This window comes from Cucurbita moschata, unplaced genomic scaffold (genome assembly GCF_002738365.1).
Source record: "Cucurbita moschata cultivar Rifu unplaced genomic scaffold, Cmos_1.0 Cmo_Scf00001, whole genome shotgun sequence".
Classification (NCBI taxonomy): Eukaryota; Viridiplantae; Streptophyta; class Magnoliopsida; order Cucurbitales; family Cucurbitaceae; genus Cucurbita; species Cucurbita moschata.
Window position 1 is genome coordinate 2,344,985 of NW_019268517.1, and position 19,368 is coordinate 2,364,352.

The 19,368-nt window shown below is 35.4% G+C and overlaps 3 protein-coding genes and 3 non-coding genes across 8 annotated transcripts; 1 reads left to right on the forward strand and 5 right to left on the reverse strand.

Moving 5' to 3' along the window:
• Positions 1-500: 500 nt before the first annotated feature.
• LOC111441804 (transducin beta-like protein 2) lies at positions 501-7,186 on the forward strand. 2 transcript variants are annotated; one of them, XR_002710234.1, is made up of 11 exons: positions 501-804; positions 1,486-1,591; positions 2,451-2,511; positions 2,623-2,918; positions 3,317-3,456; positions 4,403-4,477; positions 4,603-4,693; positions 5,413-5,616; positions 6,171-6,215; positions 6,786-6,958; positions 7,083-7,186. XR_002710234.1 is itself a non-coding variant. In XM_023078925.1 (10 exons), exons 1-10 carry the CDS (start codon positions 592-594, stop codon positions 6,863-6,865), a joined length of 1,311 nt encoding a protein of 436 aa, XP_022934693.1. In that variant the 5' UTR covers positions 501-591; the 3' UTR covers positions 6,866-7,169. The 2 variants fall into 2 exon arrangements, 1 of the variants encoding a protein (XP_022934693.1); XM_023078925.1 differs by having other exon boundaries at positions 6,786-7,169.
• A 929-nt stretch (positions 7,187-8,115) lies between these two features.
• TRNAK-CUU lies at positions 8,116-8,188 on the reverse strand. The gene has a single exon. It is a non-coding gene; the product is annotated as a tRNA-Lys (tRNA).
• A 548-nt stretch (positions 8,189-8,736) lies between these two features.
• On the reverse strand, positions 8,737-8,809 carry TRNAK-CUU. The gene has a single exon. It is a non-coding gene; the product is annotated as a tRNA-Lys (tRNA).
• Positions 8,810-9,248: 439 nt separating this feature from the next.
• On the reverse strand, positions 9,249-12,665 carry LOC111441820 (glutathione S-transferase zeta class-like). 2 transcript variants are annotated; one of them, XM_023078964.1, is made up of 11 exons: positions 12,562-12,665; positions 12,296-12,392; positions 11,920-11,976; positions 11,751-11,836; positions 11,454-11,525; positions 11,078-11,131; positions 10,926-11,001; positions 10,721-10,782; positions 10,560-10,619; positions 9,665-9,781; positions 9,249-9,535 (listed from the first exon to the last, which is right to left on the reverse strand). In XM_023078964.1, the coding sequence occupies exons 1-10, from the start codon at positions 12,583-12,585 to the stop codon at positions 9,683-9,685; spliced, it is 687 nt and encodes a 228-aa protein (XP_022934732.1). In that variant the 5' UTR covers positions 12,586-12,665; the 3' UTR covers positions 9,249-9,535; positions 9,665-9,682. The 2 variants fall into 2 exon arrangements, with proteins under 2 accessions (XP_022934732.1, XP_022934723.1); XM_023078955.1 differs by having other exon boundaries at positions 9,249-9,579.
• On the reverse strand, positions 9,461-9,533 carry TRNAK-CUU. Its single transcript has one exon. It is a non-coding gene; the product is annotated as a tRNA-Lys (tRNA).
• A 1,264-nt stretch (positions 12,666-13,929) lies between the features above and the next one.
• LOC111441797 (ATP-dependent DNA helicase 2 subunit KU80) lies at positions 13,930-19,328 on the reverse strand. The gene is made up of 12 exons (XM_023078914.1): positions 19,193-19,328; positions 17,560-17,652; positions 17,149-17,200; positions 16,836-16,967; positions 16,302-16,705; positions 15,840-16,126; positions 15,562-15,757; positions 15,275-15,481; positions 14,835-15,002; positions 14,434-14,757; positions 14,236-14,366; positions 13,930-14,135 (listed from the first exon to the last, which is right to left on the reverse strand). Exons 1-12 carry the CDS (start codon positions 19,205-19,207, stop codon positions 14,045-14,047), a joined length of 2,100 nt encoding a protein of 699 aa, XP_022934682.1. The 5' UTR covers positions 19,208-19,328; the 3' UTR covers positions 13,930-14,044.
• Between the last annotated feature and the right edge of the window lie 40 nt (positions 19,329-19,368).

Sequence of the window (19,368 nt, forward strand, 5' to 3'; positions counted from 1 at the left end):
GACGTGTCCACGTTGCTTTCTTTTCTACAGAGCTCAAACATAAACCTACTTTCTCCCAACATTGTTTTGTCGGATTTTTTATTACAGAAAATAATTATACGATCACCTCTAAAATTTATTTAAAAAAAAAAACTAATTTGCTTGTGCTTAATACTATTTTATTAGAATATTTGATATTTGTTTCAAATAAAAGCAATTTAATTATAAATAAAAAATATATATATATATATATAATTAAAAGTAATTAAAAATTCAAATATCTTAAAGAAAAATACACTACTTATTAATATCGAATATTATTAATTTTAAGGATAAATAGGATAGAATTAAGTATTGAAAACTCGTCAATTTTTATTTTTAATTCTATTTTTTAAAATTCAGACCGTAATTTAAAAAAAAAAAATAATAATAAAAAACTCGTAATATAATTAAAAAATATATTTTCGATTTATTCGATCATTTGTTTCCCAGATAATCTTCATTTGACCTTCCTCTATATATACGTCCCCTCTTACTCCAACCATCCTTTCTCAAGTCCATCACCAATTTCTTCGTCTTCGTCTCCGTTGCCACATCTCTGCGTGTTTACCGATGGATTCTGCTCTGCTGATTCCGGTTATTTCAGTGATTATCGGCGCCCTAATTGCCGTTATCTTCTTCAGAAATTACTTTAGCAAACGAAGATCCGAAGTCCAAACCATTTCCCATCCAGAGCTTCCATCGGATCCGAAGAAGCACCAAAAGCCGCTTCAGACTAAGAAGTCTCACTACAAATCTCACTCTCACTCTCACTCCTCCGATAAGGTCCGATTAGGTTCATGATAAATTGCATGAAATGAGAACGGAATTCTTGTAATTTTGTACTGTATCGTTCAGTGCGTAATTGATGTTTTAGATTATCTAGGTCTAGCTGCTTCATCTTGTGATAAGTTTTGATGCTGCTAGTACGGCGGAATGGATTTTGAATTCTTCATGGATCATCGTTGATATCGCCGATTTGATCTAATTGTGCTGGAGACGTGCGAATTATTTCAAATGATCGCCATCTAATTCTTTTTGAGTCATAACTTATTTGTTTAACGAAATGTACTAGATTCATATCACGATTTTCTGCTGGTTTTTCATGGTAACTGCGGCGAAAATGTTCTTCCTCTTTCTTGTTACTGGTTGATAACGAGAATCTGCTAACATTTCAGTAAAACATTCATTGATAGCTGTTTATGAACTACCTCGAGCTTAAGGCTATATTGAGTTCAATGACGTTGTTTATTTCCTTCTTGCATTTGATCTGTTTAGATTCAGAAGCTGTATGACGGTCAGCATGTTTTTTGTTTTTTTATTTTTTAATCCTAATGTCATCTGCAGAGAAATAAAGGTGTATTCGGATTGAAATGTTGCAGTAAAGTACTAATTTCTAGCTTCTTATGAAGCAGCTTTGGTATTTCTCTTACGCTCAGCTTTTCCTCTTTTGCTTGTCGAATGTAGGATCAAAACAAGAAGCATCATCCGTTGGATTTGAATACATTAAAAGGCCATGGAGATTCTGTAACTGGATTATGCTTTTCCTCAGATGGAAGTAGTTTAGCGACTGGTAACGTGGTTCATCCTGCTATCTCAAACGGTTTTTCTATATGATATTACCTCTTGCTGCCATTGTTAATATGCCATGTGATGGAAAGGGAAAACTATTTAACTAAGGCTGTTAGAATGTGAATCTTGTCCCCCGCCTCCATTTTATTTATGTTCATGGCTCAAGAATTTCCAACTTAAATTCCCTCAGTAAAATCATTTTCCTAGCAAGCCTTTATTAGACTAAACATATGTAGTTTGCGTATGTATACTTTTCTAGTTCATTAACTGGATTCAATGTGTTTCATTTGCTATCAAGCACGTGTCATGGAATGTTTTTTTAATATTAAGCGCATGCATCGTGTCTTCATACTGATTTGATGCTCATTTCAAATTTTCATCCTCACTTGTTATTAACATATTTTCCAATGGTATTACATCCTAATGCAATTCGGAGGCTTATTTTTCCAGTATGTTTTCAGCTTTGAAAGCTGCAGATGTGTTTCTTGTTATTTTGCAGGCCCAACAACTTCTGTCGTCAATTTTGGTGCCTTGGTTTTGTTTTCTTAGACAAAGTTTAGCTGATACGCTATTCTGTTTCCTGTTGTTATTGCTGAACTTGGCAATAATTGGTGTTGGAATTCATTTCTTAATTGTGGCATCCAAATTTATAGCAATCGGGGCTTTGTTTTTGGTTTCTGGAAGTAGAATGTATAATTTAGTTTCTATTCATTAAGATGAAAATATTTATCTAACTGGATTATCATAATTAATACACATTGTTTGATCAATGTTTCACTTCAATGCATTTCTGAATAATTTATTAAAGATTTTTTCCTCCTTTTTTATTCATGATCCTGTCTGATATATTGTTATAACAGCCTGTGGTGATGGAATGATCAGGGTATTTAAGCTGGATGATGCATCAAGTAAAAGTTTCAAGTATGTAAACCCATTTTTCAAATCAGTATTGTATGAGTATATTTTCCGAGTACTAATAAAGAATACTTCGAATTTTAATTCATTATTTATACAACATTAACATTTCTGCAGGTTCTTGAGAATTAATGTGCCTGCTGGAGGTCATCCAACTGCAGTCGCATTTGGTGATGATGCATCCTCAGTCATTATATCTTCTCAAGGTCTTTCTGGTTCTTCTCTGTACATGTATGGAGAAGAAAAAGCTAAAGCTTCAGATGAAACCAAACAGCAAACTAAGCTCCCTCTTCCCGAAATCAAGTGGGAAAATCACAAGGTGCACGATAAAAAATCTGTTCTGACCTTAGTAGGTGCAACTGCTAGTTATGGCAGTGCGGATGGGAGTACAATTGTAGCTTCTTGTTCAGAAGGTACGTGAACATTGTCCATGCAACAATCAAGCGGAAGGCGTGTGAATAATGTTTTACTTTCTTTTATTCCGCCTTATGGTCTGTTTCACTTTCTGTTTTTTGAGATTTAAAAATCTATATCATTGTTGTGGTTAAATTGATCCACAAATTATTAGTGTTGAATGTGTTTTTTGTCATACATAGAATTCTGGAGGAACATGAGGGCTGTTTTTCAAACTTTCTATAGCATCCATGAGTACTAATAGAATTCTAAAAATATTATTCTGCCAATGTGCTAAATCATGATAAAATAATTGAAAATGTTAAAATGTGTGATCGAATCTTCTCAATGATTTTCTGCATTCTCCATCATAGTTATGTCTTATGCAGAAGTACTAATGTAAGAAAATGCTTTCTAGGGACTGATATTAGACTCTGGCATGCAAAAACGGGAAAGCTGCTGGGTGATGTTGACACAAATCAATTGAAAAACACCATGGCTACTTTGTCACCAAATGGGCGTTTTATTGCGGCAGCTGCTTTTACTGCAGATGTGAAGGTGATTAATTCTGGCATTTGTATATCTCATTTATTGTCCCACGTGTGGAAAATTGAGTTGTACCTTTGAAGGAAAAATTATCAAAGCACAAGTTTGAGATACAATTCTATGTGGCGCGACATCTTTTATGTAACGGTCCTAGCCCACCACTAGCAGATATTATCCTCTTTGAACTTTCCCTTTCGGGCTTCCCCTCAAGGTTTTTAAAACGTGCCTGCTAGGGAAAAGTTTTCACGCCCTTGTAAAGAATGTTTTGTTCTCCTTCCCAACTGATGTGGTGTCTCAAAATCCACCCCCTTTAGGGCCCAACGTCCTTGCTAGCACTCGTTCCCTTCTCTAATCAATGTGGGACCCCCCAATCCACCCCCCTTCGGGCCCCAACGTACTTGCTGGCACTCGTTCCCTTCTCTAATCAATGTGGGACCCCCCCAATCTACCCCCTTTGAGGACCCAACATCCTTGCTGGCACACTGTGTTGTGTTCGCTCCCTTCGGGGCTCAGTCTCCTCGCTGGCACATTGCCTGGTGTTTTACTCTAAAAGACCATTTGTAACGGCCCAAGCCCACTGCTAACAGATATTGTCCTGTTTGGGCTTTTCCTTTCTGGCTTCCCCTCGAGGTTTCTAAAACGCGTATGCTAGGGAGAAGTTTCCACACCTTTATAAAGAATGTTTTGTTCTCCTCTCCAATTGATGTGGGATCTCACCTTGAGCTTGATATCATATGTTCTTACGTCCTAAGTGAATATGAATTATAGTTGGCGTTATAGTCATTCTAGCTCATTATATCATATTTTAATTTATTGAAGCCATTTCAATTTTACTGGGAAAAGAAGTAACTACCATCACAATATTAGTATTTCTTTATGAATACTTGATTTTACGTATATATTCAATCAATAAGGCCACACTTTCACGTTTTTTTCATCAATATATTGTTTTTGGCAGGTATGGGAGGTTGTTTACTCGAAAGATGGCTCAGTTAAGGAGGTTCTGAGGGTTATGCAGCTGAAAGGACACAAGGTTGTTGTTTAGATATTTTGGAAGTTCATAATGTGATTTAGTTAGTTTGATCTTATAGAAAACTTATATATCTTCTTGATGATTTTAACTTCATTCTCACTTAACATTTTCTTTCTGATGTCAAGAGTGCGGTGACTTGGTTATGTTTTACTCCAAACTCAGAGCAAATCATCACTGCATCAAAGGATGGTTCAATGAGAATTTGGAATATTAATGGTACGTAGATTCATATCAATATTTTTCATTGTTGAAATCTTATCAATTTTATGTCATACATATACTTTATATAATTCATTAAACGAGCGTTAGAAAATTTTTGAACGAGAACTTGTTAGAAGGAGAAAATTTGCAACACTTCTTAATTTTATGGTTAAATTTTCAATGCTAACTTAAGTTTGTGGTGCAATTGATGAAGTAGTTGAAAGTTTATGGTGAGTAGATGACATTGTTGAGATAATTATTGTCTTTTTCCCTTGAAACAAATACAAAAAGTGAGGTCAGTTAATGTTGCAATTGATATGCATATGCATAATGTGAGATCCCACGTCGGTTGGGAGTAGAACGATGCATTCTTTATAAGGGTGTGGAAACCTCTCTCTAACAAACACGTTTTTAAAACCGTGAGGGGAAGCCCAATAGGGAAAACCCAAAAAGGACAATATCTGCTAACGTTGCACATAAACACATATATCATCATCATGGACAGGTCTTACCGACTGACCTATGATCTGTATCTTATATTTGTAGTTGAAAATTTGCCATATGATAAGTCATGTTTTTGTTATAACTACGATGCTCTACTTCTTGCTTGAATTAAAACTTGAATTGATTGATTGGTGATGTTTTTCGGTTTCATGTTAACCCGGATAACTAGACGACTTTAAGCAACTGACATGTTACTTTTATCTATAACTTCATTGTTTTCGTTTTTCAAGTGCGGTACCATCTCGATGAGGACCCAAAAACTCTCAAGGTGTTCCCAATTCCATTACATGATTCAAATGGGGCAACCTTGTATTATGATCGTCTCAATATATCTCCCGATGGGAAGATACTAGCAGTAACGCATGGTTCCACACTGCAGTGGTTATGTGTTGAAACTGGAAAGATTTTGGACACAGCTGAGAAAGCTCATGATGGTATGTATAACTAATTTTTTACTTTGCACCATCTATCTACAAAAAAATGCTTGTTTGGGAACATTTTCCAGTACGACTAACAAAAAATAAATTTCAAAATTTGTACGGTGTTCACCGACACGTTAAAAAATGGTTTAACCCTCTGACTAGTACTGCTACAAGTAGTTAGAATCAGTTTAGTTTAAGAACCAACCTAAAGATCCAGGATTTATGATCGGAAGACTTTAGTTAGTATGACCTGATTTCTTGATCAAGTGACAGTATCCGAGGCCTTGTGTTATAGGTAGTCCTACCATTTTCGGTCGCCTGTCAGGTTGTTTTACATATACCCGGACGAGTTGTTCGTTTTTGCTAGTTACTATATTTTTTCTTTCTAGTTAAGAACATTGTGTTAATAGATATTGTATATCCTTTCAAGTACCGTACACAGGCTTTAGTGCATTCTCAAATATAAGTTAAAAATTAGTTATATTTTCCATAATGGAGTTCATTTCTTTGAAACTTGAAACCTTCAGATGACCGGATACTATACTAAGCTTCAATTCCTAATGCAGGTGACATTACATGGATATCGTGGGCACCCAAGCCTATCCCATCAGGTAAAACTTCTTCCCATTTCTTCTTAATTATCTCATAATCTGACAAGTACGAAAACGAGAGAATTACAAAAATATAAACACTATATATATATATATAGCGATTTGAGAATAAAAGACAAAGTTATAAAGAAATGTATTCTTTTGGTTTCACGATGACAATCAAACGATACTTTAATTCGTATATTGACCATATCTTAAATGTTGTACAAAAGCAAAAGATATTAATTATTGAATTCGAAATCTTAATAAAACGATTTCTGTGAGATCCTACATTGATTGAAGAGAGGAACGAGTGCCAGCGAGAACGCTGGGTCTCGAAGCGGGTGGATTGTGAGATCCCACATCAGTTGGAGAGAAGAACGAAACATTTTTATAAGGGTGTGGAAACCTCTCCCTAACAGATGCATTTTAAGAACCTTTTGATACGCATCAATCGGGAAATCCCAAGAGAACAATATTGACCGGCTATTATAACTTTTTAAATGCTTTTATGCTTTTCTAATTTACCCTATTGGGTGAGAGTGTTTGATAAATCTACAATAAAAAAAAATATATGTTGTTTTGGAACAGGAGGTAAAAGAGTATTGGTTTTGGCTACTGCGAGTGTGGACAAGAAAGTAAAGCTATGGGCAGCACCCTCACTGAGTTGATTTGTTGCCTAAGATTAAACGTAACTTTGGCTACCCCAATACTGGAAAGTCGACAAGTTCCAATGGCAGTGGTCGATGTCGATTCTTACACAGGTTCGATTTTGACCTCTTTGACAATATCGACCTTTTGATACACATAAATCGGGAAAATAATAGTAAGTGATTAAAAGAGATGTTAGCAATCGGATAATTATTATATATTTACTGACTTTTGTAGTAAGGGACGGTTGATGATGATGCTCTATGTGATTTGAGAGATTTTTCAAAAAAATTGGGTTTGTCTTCATTTATTTCATGTCTTTTTTTCTACTTGGAAGTGAATTTAGGTTCTGGAGTTTGCACTTTTCATACCCACAGTACTTTGTTTTCTTTGTGTAAAAGCTATATTAGGGTTTGTAGCTCTTCTTTTTGTGTAGAGAATTAGATGTGGATTTGGTTAAAACATTATGCTTTCTTTTCCCTCATCTTCTACTTTTCTATTTTCTAGTAGTTAACTTTGTTTTTTTTTCCCTTTCAAAAAAGCAAATACAGAATAATTTTTTTTAAAAAAGGTAGTTTTGTTAAAATATTTTAATGTGAATTTTTTAAAAAATTGAAAACAAAATTCTGTTTAAAAAGAAAAATGATTAATTAAATTCTTCGGAGGGACTTCACAGATGACGGTATTAAACCATATAGTTGTTCCTTCAAAGCCTACTCAAAGATTTAGGCCAGTTTGTAAAAACTGTTTTTTTTTTTTTTTCTTTTTCCTTTCAAGACAAATAAATATGGTTTTACATGTCTGAATTTTCCAATATGAAACCATGAGAGGCAATTTAATCTGATAGTCTTGAATTAAATTTGTAAACCTTTCCAATCCATGAAGACTTAAATTGATGTGAACTCAAGCAACCCAAGCAAAGCTAATAGCCCAATCTTACTCTTAAAAAGTTCTTTTTTAGAAATATTTTTCAAACCTACCAGAAATCTATTTTTATCTAATCAAGTAATGTTTTTGTGGAACACAACTACATTAATATTTCACTCAACTACCATTTAATGGTTAGCTGTAAACAATCCATCCGTTCTCTCCAAACTATTCTCTAATTAAGCCTCAACCTAACCCAAGGAGGGGAAATGAACACTCAATCTAACCTAACATAGATGTTTGTCTCTTCAGAATTTTGTGGCATGGAAAATTACTTTTGTTTCTAATGAACTGATATTTTATTTAAATAAAAAATTCCAAAACCGACAAAAAAAAAAATCTACGCCCACCGTGGGGTTCGAACCCACGACCACAAGGTTAAGAGCCTTGCGCTCTACCAACTGAGCTAGACGGGCAGTTGGTGCTAATAATTATAATTTAGTATTACACAGCTCTAAGGTGCACTATTTCAGCCAAACTCAACTAAGCACAAAACTTTGTAAATTATAGTTTTACGACATTTCTGTATGTTGTTTTCTATAGTTTTTGTATAGGATATTCAGAAATAGGAAAATCCAGTGAAATCCTTCATTTGTAAAATGAAAGTGAAGCAAACTAAAACATTTAGCTTAAAGAACATATCACAAATTCAAATTCAAATTCAAATTCAAATTCAAATTCAAGTAGTCAAAAACAAATCTCAGAAAAGAAATCAGTAGACCATAGAGGGCGGAATATAATATGATATGGAATTAAAAAAATTACCTTCACCCGTCTACTGGTAATTATTTTGATAATAGCAAAACCTTGTGGCCTCCTAAAAAGAAAAAAAGAAAATTAAGTAGATACAGAAAGAAACTGGCGGGTGTATTTAGCATGAAAATTTTAAAAGACCAAATCGAATATTAGTACTAATATTAAATTGTAGGGTGTATTTAGCATGAAAATTTTAAAAGACCAAAAAAAACCACCGTGGGGTTCGAACCCACAACCACAAGGTTAAGAGCCTTGTGCTCTACCAATTGAGCTAGACGGGCAGTTTTGACATGAATCCTAGGCCAAACCAAGTCAGCATACTTATTTATTATTTCTTAACATCAATTCTTTAAACTAGCCAGACAAACTATTATCTAATCGTGCACTATTTCAGTCAAACTCAACTACATACTATCTAATGAGAGATATCAATTGCCAAATCAAAAGGCACAAAACTTTTTTTCACTCCATTATTTCCCATAATTTTTGTATAGGATATTTAAAAATAGGAAATTCCAATAAAGTCCTTCATTTGTAAAACGAAAGTAAAGCAAAGAACATATCACAAATATAAATTTGAGTATTCTCATACTTCATTTGTAGAAAGAAAGAGAAGCAATAAAAAATAAATCTCAGAGGAAACAATCAATGGAGAGACCATAAAAAGCCGAATATAATATAATATGGAATAAAAAAAAATTACCTTCGCCCATCTCCCCATTGAACTAGACGGGTAATTTTTTTGATAACCAGATCAACCAAATTTCATAGCAAAAACCGTGTGGTCTCCTAAAAGTAAAATTAAGTGGATAAAGAAAGAAATGGAGAGAGTATTTAGCATGAAAATTTAAAAATAAAGAAAGAAATGGAGAGAGTATTTAGCATGAAAATTTAAAAAGGGCAAAACCGAATTACATAAAAAGGAGACCTTCCGCCCACCGTGGGGCTCGAACCCACGACCACAAGGTTAAGAGCCTTGCGCTCTACCAACTGAGCTAGACGGGCAGCTGTTGATACGAATAGCTAAATGTTAAAATAGAGCTCTTGTGACCTATAAAAAGAGAATTAAATGAAATATGTAAGAGACTGGAGTTTAGCATCAATAATTGAAGTAACCGTGAAATGTTTAATAGTACCATGTGGAGATGACAGAACTAGTGAAGGGCGTCGGGCTGCCTTTCTGGTGAGGAGGCTTGGAATTCTGGTAACATCTTGTAAGATTCATAAATCCTTGCTAAAGTAGGGAACTTGGACTGCATTATCAACACGCCCGAAATTTGTTATGAGTGAGAGAGTTTCCGGGACCATGCTTGTTTTGTCTAATTGTCTTATAACCCTATAACATCTAGAGATGAGTTTTCAACTATAATTAAAATATAAAATAAAATCTAATGGGAAGTCTGTATGTAATGCAACAAACGATGAGTTCAATCTCTGACAAGAGATGAATTATCTTATCTGTGCTTATCGAAGACTTAACCCTGTTAGATAGGATTTACCAATCTATTGACACGACTAAGTTTAGGGCATGACTCTGATACCATGTTAAACGAGCACAACTCTCCACAATGGTATATCAGATAAGATTTACCAATCTATTGACACAACTAAGTTTAGGGCATGACTCTGATACCATGTTAGACGGATACAACTCTCCACAATGGTATGATATTGTCTACTTTGAGCATAAGCTCTCATAGCTTTGCTTTGGGCTTCCCAAAAGGCCTCGTACCAATGGAGAGAGTATTCTTTTATTATAAACTCGTGATCATTCCCTAAGTTAGCAGACGTGGGACTTTCATCCTCCATCAAACCCAAGGGATAGTGGATTTGTTAAAAAGAACAAAAATAAAGTTATTTCATAATTTCAATCATGTGAAATTACTTGAGTGACATTTTCATTTTTGATATTAATAATACTCTTTTTTTTTAAAAGGAGGTTGATGTAATATGTATTCGATACTTCTGTAAGCAGAATGCCACATAATTGCGAGGTGAGATTCATAAATAAGAATGGAAAAAATACAATACCGAGTCAATGTTGAACCTCCCAAAAGCAACTGAAACTTGGGGAGCCAAAAATACATCAGCCTGCATGTGACAAAACAAGATTAAGATTTAAGATCATGACGATAAGACTTCAAAAATGAAATATTAAATAGCAAAAGAATCCAGAATATTTTGAAACGTGCCATATATACTTCTTCTCCCAGCGCATATCGGGCAGAAAAATTCTTCAGCAGTTTCTCTAGAGCTGTAATACACAACAGATGCAAAATTGAGGACCATAACAATTGCATGCACACATAATAATTAGTGCACTCAATATTTCTTTAAACAGTGCGTTTTTCTAAGCATAATTACAGCAATGAACACCGAAAAACTTCACAAACTTACCATTGAAACCCTTTTCTATATTAGTCTGAGCCCATGGTAGTTGCTCTTCTGGACCAAATTTTTCCTCGATAGTTTTCTAGAAACAATTTAATAACTTCAGATATATCTGTAACACAGCAAGCCCAAAGAAATCCCATGCAAATAAAATCTACCAGCAATCCCAACATAATAAGAGGCTGTATGCTTGAGCTGACAATACTTGCCACCTGCAAAATGATTTTCTTGTCAACATAATGATACACATATAACCAGACTAAAGTATAAGTGAATTCTAATTGGCAGTGTATTATAGATTTTCTTTTAAGTTTTTTAGAATAAGAAATTACAGATGATTTTATTGCTCAATTTTCACTAGAGTTAATAGCGATCTAGTGTTAACAGGCTACAAAACTAAAAGTAATCATTCCATTGATGCAAGCTAGCTAATCCACTGTCATTTGAACTATGTTTCGAGTATAGACTCAAAACATAGATCCAGACAGCTCTTTTTAAGCGTCTCAATTTGTTGTTGGCCAGTATTGATCTTACTTGCAGATTCAGAGATTTTAAATGAAGATCAGCAGGCAGCAGCGCCTTCTGTGGATATTTCTCTTCCAAATACTAAACAATAACAATAAATTGCAAGTGTTACAAGCATAATTTAGGATACGAGCAAGAGAGTATCAAAACTAGGCACGAGAAAAAAAATGATGACTAGTAGATTCAAGTCCGTGAGAATTCAAACTCTTCTGAACAGGTATTTGCTGAGCCATTGCGGCCAATTCAGATGTTCGATGTTTTCGTCACGGAATCGAACAAAGTCATCCCCCTTCTCTTAATACCAACCAGTAAAATCGCGAAAGAGTCTGAAACTACCACAGCACCATCTACTAATACAGGAACATACTTGAGAGGATTTAGGCGCTCAAAATCTGCATCTCGGAAGGAAAAAAAAGAATCGTTAAGCAGTTTTGATTCTATCGATTCGCACTAACACATCAAAGTCGAGATCTACCTGGACTTAATTGCTCTCCTCTCCCAAGGTTCACTGCTCTGTACTCGTAAGAAAGCCCTAAGCAACAGCCGCAAAGTCACTTCAGTTAATAGAAGTATCAAGTTCAACAACTTTCATTCATTTGATTTTTACTATCACAATCTACATTTCAGCTAAGAATCAATTTAAACAACATCACTGTGCGTATTACGACAGATCTTCTTCAAACTCAAATTCTTGATTCATTTGATTTACCATTACAATCTTCATATCCGCTTAGTACTCAATTTAAACAAGATAACCGTGCATTGCAAAACAAATCAGAATCTGTTCTTGAAAATCACAGATGAATTTTCCAGTAAACTCAAAGAAGAAGAAGAAGAAGAAGAAGAAAGACCTTTGAGATTCAACGCAAAGCGAACACGCCACGAGCAGGAGCTCTGCCAGAAAGAGTAAAGAACCAGCTTTGAAGACGTCGACGAACCGTCCGAGCTCTTCAGCAATATAAAAAAAAAAAAAAAACCAAAAGTATAACCATCATTATACAACATTTCTTAAAGATCTCGAGTAAAACAAGTGAATCCGTCTCTGTAACTATCTTATCTTCAGATCAAACGATATCAAGAAAGCGCGCCCGCTCGAGAGAGGGAGAGAGACAAGTACCTGAGCCTGAGCTTCGAAGTCCATGATCTTCGACGAGGAGAAGAAACAGCCGGAGACACTCCTTGAACTAAAGCAGTTAATAAATAAAGACGGGGGCGCTGAATTTGGCGTAGACGGTATTTATATTTATTTACGGAAGCTGAATAGAAGGCGAGCTAATTTCCATCTATAGCTTTTCTTTTTCAGTTTTGTTATTTATTTTTATACTATTAAAAACGAACTTTAATTTTTTAAACTAAAAAATAAATACTTCTTAATTAAAACTTATTCTTGTTTTAAATTTTTATTAGAAATTAAATATGTAAAGAAAATTAAAGGCAGAGAAAAAATGGTGATGAAAAAAAAGTTATTTTCAAAATAAAAAAATCAAATATTTAAATATTGTTTTGCTTCGGGCTTTCCTAGAAGGCCTCTGCCAATGTATTTCTTTACTTATAAACTCATAATCATTCCTTAAATTAGTCAATGTGAGACTCACTCCCAACAATTCTATGTGAACTCACTCCGAACAATACTATGTGAACTCACTCCCTATCAATTTTCATGATCATTCCCTAAATTAGCCAATGTGAGACTCACTCTCAACAATCCTTTGTGAACTCACTTCCAACCATTCTCATGATCATTCCCTAAATGAGCCAATGTGAACGGTGAACTCACTCCCAACAATCTTCTGTGAACTTACTTCCAACAATCCTCATCATCATTCCCTAAATTAGCCGATGTGAACTGTGAACTCACTCCCAACAATCCTCATCATCATTCCTTCCTCCTTCCTCTGTGAACTCACCCCCAACAATCTTCTTCATCATTCCTAAATTAGTCAATATAGAGAATATTTGCATACAATTAAATTTAGAATTTGTAATTTAACAAAAAATTTAATTTATTTTTCATATATATATATTATATATATCCTGTATTTTTTTCAATAATTTTATGCAAAAATAATGAACGTCTTAATAATATGAAAATTCAATACTACTTTTCATCCAACATTTACCTCAATCGGGATAAAAGATGCAATTTTTACTCTTTAACCAATCTTTTTTACCTCGATCGTGATTACGAATACATTCACAAAATTTACCACAATAAATAAATTTTTTGAAACTGTATTAACAATGATTTTCTATATTTATTAATGTTTTTTTTTTTTTACTATTTTACTGTGTTTATATAAGCTACCTATTGAAGGAAAACACAAATGTAAACAATAAATTAAAAAGAAAATTGTATATAAACCTACATGAATTTACATACTAAAATTAATGAATTTGGAGATAAATTAAAGAAATGGGCTAATTAAAATTTCCCATTAAATGTAAAATAAAATTTCAACAATAATAAAGGAAAAATTAAAGATAAAAAAGGAAAATTAAGGAAGCTGTATAATTCAATTCAGAGAAGATTAGTAAGTGAACATTGGATGAACACATAAAATTACATCTATACATGTAATGAACGGTAAGTACCTTCATCACTAGATTTGCTCTAATTTGGGATCCATTTTAGGCTCAAATTTAGGCTCCATTTTAACCAAAAAGCTTCTAGCTTCATCATCAGCTACTTCACTGTTCAATATATGATAAACAAACTCAGAACGTTTGCAGAGGAAGAACAGTGTAAAGAAGAGTTTCATGGCGGTTTGAACAAGAAAAACGAATGTTAAACCTGTCGGCCGCTTCTTTCTTGGAGATCAAGCTAAGTCGTTCGAATGCAAGGAGCTCACAGAAGCTATGGAGGTTCTTTTCCAGGCAAAATTTACAGAGATGGCGGAGGAAATCGTTGAATTGCGTCGGTTCCTGTATAAAACATGAGTTGTTTTATTCTCGAGCGTGAAAAAGAAGAGACAGATAGAGAGTAATATACTTGTTCAATGATGCAACCCTTGCGTAGCGCTAGTAGATACTCGAGAGCTTTTGGATAGTTATCACCGTCGCAGGAGTTCTCGACAAGGTCGAAAATTTTGTTTTTCATTTCATTGATTGCTTTATTGATCCACTCTGGACTATCTCTTCTAGACATCATAGCTTCAAAATCTTGGAGAGGTGTTGAATCTCCGATTTTTTCTACCTTGACTAACCGCGTATTGGCAGCGGAGACGACAATTTGAGCAGAAATTTCTTCATTATCCTCTTTGTCGCTCGAACCGGATGGTTTTTCGCGTAAATATAGCCTTCTTGGTTTCTTTAGCTGCATTTTGGATCACGTTCAAAATTTCGATAACATGAATGTATCAGTTATTGAATACAAAGTCGATGATGAACTACCTTTGGATTCTCCTTGAGTTCGAATCTTCTGTCGAATGTGCCAATACCAGATTTGTTTTGAGACAACAAGTCGGGATCTGGCTCGGTAATCTTCTGGAGAGTTGCATCGAGTGGAGGTACAGCCGCAGCTGGATCCTTCGATTTCAACTCGAGATGACGATAGAAGCGCTGCAAACACAATACACTGTCTATTAGAAACATCAAATAGGAGGAAATTGTAATGGCCCAAGCCCACCGCTAGCAGATATTGTTCTCTTTGGACTTTCCCTTTGGGGTTTCCCCTCAAGGTTTTTAAAATGCGTCTGTTAGGGAAAAGTTTTCACACCCTTATAAAAAGTGTTTCGTTCTCCTCGCCAACCAATGTGAAATTCTCAATAGAAATGCACGGTGAATTGTGTGTCTGAATGATTCGAAAAAACAAAAAAAACATAAAGGTATACCTCAAGAACAGGATTTGGTGTGAAATCCGGTTGCAGAATTTCCTCCCGTCCAGATGGTGCAAGATCAAGCATCTTAACGAATTCGTCCGCTGCCTCTTGCTGTTCTTCGCTCGGCTGCATCAATGCTGGAAAATTGTTGAAAGAAGGAAACTGGAATTCTCGAACATCCTCCGCAAAGGGAAGTACATTGAAGTATAATGAATCGGCCTATCAAAAACGATCATCGATACCATTCTTCTCCGATATATAACAAAACAAAGTACGCAGAAAAATGTATTTAGACATACAATACCATTCTTCTCCGATATGTTGGGTGTCAAGACACCGACGACGACGCTCCCCTGTCCTTGTCTCCAAACGCATCGCACTATCGCCACTTTGTCCATTTCCTTCATTGCTCTTGCTAGTGCAGAAACTGCAACAATGGCTCTTTTATTGCCAGGTTCAGCAATAAAGACATTGACGTCTTTCATGTAGTAGTGCCTTCAAACAAAAATGTAAGCAAACCAGGAGATTTCACAACACAAGTTATGAGTATAAAATTTTCAAAACAGCTAGAATCTACCGCATTATATTCGATGCATTCGTAAATCCGAGAAGCTTCACGCTCTTTTCTGGTTTGAACTTGACTGCATCCCATTCAGCAGTTGATATCGGAATCACTTGAGGTCCGTAACGATATCCTTTAATCCTATGTTCTGGAGGCACGACCTTACTAGTGTCTTCGGCGCTTTTGTACTCGTAATCTACCTTGACTTCATGTGTGGCAAATTTATCAGTTGAAGGTGCCTTATCAGAATATCTTTTCAGAGTTGGAAACTTCTCTTCTGATGTTTTCTTATAAACCCATACCTGATTGAATTAGAGCATGAACTTTGATCAATGATGACTATCAATCATGTGTAAAAAAGATAAAAGATACCCTCGATTTCTACCGAAAAGATCCAACGCTCGATATGCCAGATATTTTTCAAGAACGTCACTGAAAATGCTTGGAATAAGCTATGTAAGAGACTAAATACTTTACCTTAATCTTGATGACAGAGCTTATTTCAAGATCGCCTCTATAAATTGTCACGGGCGATATACTCCGAGTCCGGATTGCACCTAATAACGAAGTTGGGCTCTCCACATACACCATTTTTGCATTCGTTTTCTCTGAAAATATGTTCAAGAGAACGTCGTTCTCGTCCATCATTTTCTCATCTGCATCCCGACCGAACCTCCTTCTCACAACGACACTATCCATTCTCATGCCGTGTTTTGTCATCTGCTGCGCAATGGCCGAAACTTGGTCCTCTTTAGTCCCTTCATAAGGTTCTTTTATAGGGAATAGAGCATCAGTAATAAGGCATAAGCGTTTCTTTCCTTTTTCTGTCTCTCCAAATTTCTTAATCAACATATCCATTCCCACAATTATGGCATCAAGAACTACCGACCATGTAAAGGAACCAAAGGTATGAAAAATTTGGATACTTAATTTACGAAACCTCCAATAATCTATTATAAAATGATGCAGCTATGAAACAAAAGAACAAAGAACTTGCAAAATCTTGGATACAATCACCGGAAACGGTCCCTCGAGGGAGTCGTTTTAAAACATCAACGAGATCTCCATCAACAACCTTCATGTTCTGTAGAACCACCACATGCTGATACCCACCAACTTCCTCTGTTAGCTCGTTTTTCGTTTCTACAAATTTCATTGCATAGTTAAGTAATCCGTACACGAACTAGATACAGAAAATTTCAACCATGTCTGCCGATGAATTCTACGAGAATACAAAAACTATGAAACATAGCATACGAAGACGGAAAAACATCGTAAAATTTTTTATTGTGAAAATAAAATAAGAAAAAGAAAAAGGAGAAACCTTTGGTTCCAAATAGAACAATTCCCACTTCATCATATTTGCTGTAAATCAGCTGCATCACAAGAGGATAAAAATTAAGTAACTTCTGATACATAAAAAATTATCGGGTAGACAATACACTCAATAGACTTCAATTGAAGGAAAACTTTAAATACGCTAGGTCTTGCTCGATAACCATTTGGTTTTTGAAAATTAAACTTAAAAATACTACTTTTGTTTAGTTATCTAGTTTTTTAAATTGTTTAAAAAATCTTAGCCAAATTTTAAAAACTTGTTTTTTTCTTTTAAATTTGATTAGAATTCAAGTGTTTCTTTAAGAATTGTGAAATCGACAGTAAAGAAATAGTAGGAAGCAAGCATAATTTTCAAAAACAAAATCGTTATCAAATGGGACCTTGACGACGGTAATACCTTCTTCTCCACCAGCATTGAACACACTTTTTCAACCTCAGGGAGAATAGAGTGCATTGATGGACCAACATCCAGCACAAGCACCAAGATTTCCTATTCCATTTAACATAAATCCTTGAATGTCAGAAATATGCATATAGGATAAAAATATGATATAATAGCTTGGTACTTGCTAAGATAGAAGAACAATTGTAGCTTTAAAAGTGTTCTTTAAGTTATAGCTCATAGGCACCCCCAAGGATGCCCTCGTAGGACAACCACCAACCTTACTACATTTAGTTTTCAAAGTTAGGATATTAATGTTAGAAATGCAAACAAAGTGCCACATTAGCTACAGAAGAAAGTGACTGTGGGTATATAAGTGAGAGCAATAATATCCATTGGTACGGGACCTTTTTAAAAAATTAAAAGCAAAGTCATAAAGGTTAATGAAGGTTAATGCTCAAAGTGCACAACGTCATATTAAGGTGGAGATAGAAGGAGGTTTTGTTGTCCTTGACAATTGGTATTAGAGTCATGGTCTAAATCTAATTGTGGTAAGTGAGTCGTGAAGAAATCCTCAGATTTCGAACAAAGAGTTTGGTGAGCCTTATAGTCATACAACGTAATAACCTAAGCCTACCGCTAGCAGATATTGTCCTCTTTGGGCTTTCCCTTTCGAATTTTCCCTCAAAGTTTTTAAAACGTGTCTGTTAGGGAGAGGTTTCAACACCCTTATAAAGAATGTTTCGTTCTCCTCCCCAACGGATGTGAGACCTCACAATCCACCCTCATTCAAAGCCTAGCGTCCTCGCTGGCACTTGTTCCTCTCTCCAATCGATATGGGATCTCACAATACACCACCCTTCGGGACCCAGCGCCCTAGCTGGCACTCATTCAGTGTCCACCCCCCTCATTCGCCCAACGTCTTTGTTGGCACTCGTTCCCCTCGGAGGCCACATAATGTGATTAGTTGTTTTGCACCATTAGATGTGTGGAAGAAATTGAATATATATAAAGGGCTGATATATTTATGGATCTACATCCGACCGTTCTTAAGATGCAGACACATTGTGGCAGCCTCTCTCGATAATTTTTCTCATGGCTTGAACCTATTACCTCCAACAGATCATGTCTCACATTGAAAACTTAAAACCTTGTTATTTCTCGAAAGGCCGATGCCGAGTATTAGCGACGCATGGCTGAAGAACACAAGCAAGAAGTGTGGCCAATATCCCGATTGTTAATTTTTACAAATATTTCTTAGAACAAATATGCTAAGAAACATGCCTCTGTCGAAGCTAAAATATTGGTACTGGTTACAATTTTTCCTATGAATTGAATTCACAGGCTAAAGGAGATCAATAATCCTCATTCATTCAGATTTTGTAGCACTCGATTACCTTTAAGAAACTCGAGCCAACATCCTCAATCCTAATTAGCTTCTTAGACAACAAAACCTAAACCCTAGCCGTAAACACAAGCGTACTAACTCAAGTGTTAGCGAAATTGAACTGAACTTGTTGCAAAGAAGGACTGAATAACTGAGACCGAGCGCATTAAAAACTAACTCAGCTTAGCCACGCATGAAGAAGACGTAATCTGAAGAGATCGAAGCAAAAGCAGAAGAAAGTAAAGACAGTAAAGAGTTTACCCTGTTGCGAGCCATTGAAGAGAGGAGTGCAGTGGCAGAGAAGCTTGGGGCGGAAGCTTTGAAATGGAGAACAGGCGAAGACTAATTTAAACGATTCGATTGTTCGGTTCCCCCTCCTCCACTTCCTTTTTAACCTCTTTCGCTCCAATTGTTAAAGTACGCAAGAATTTCGTATT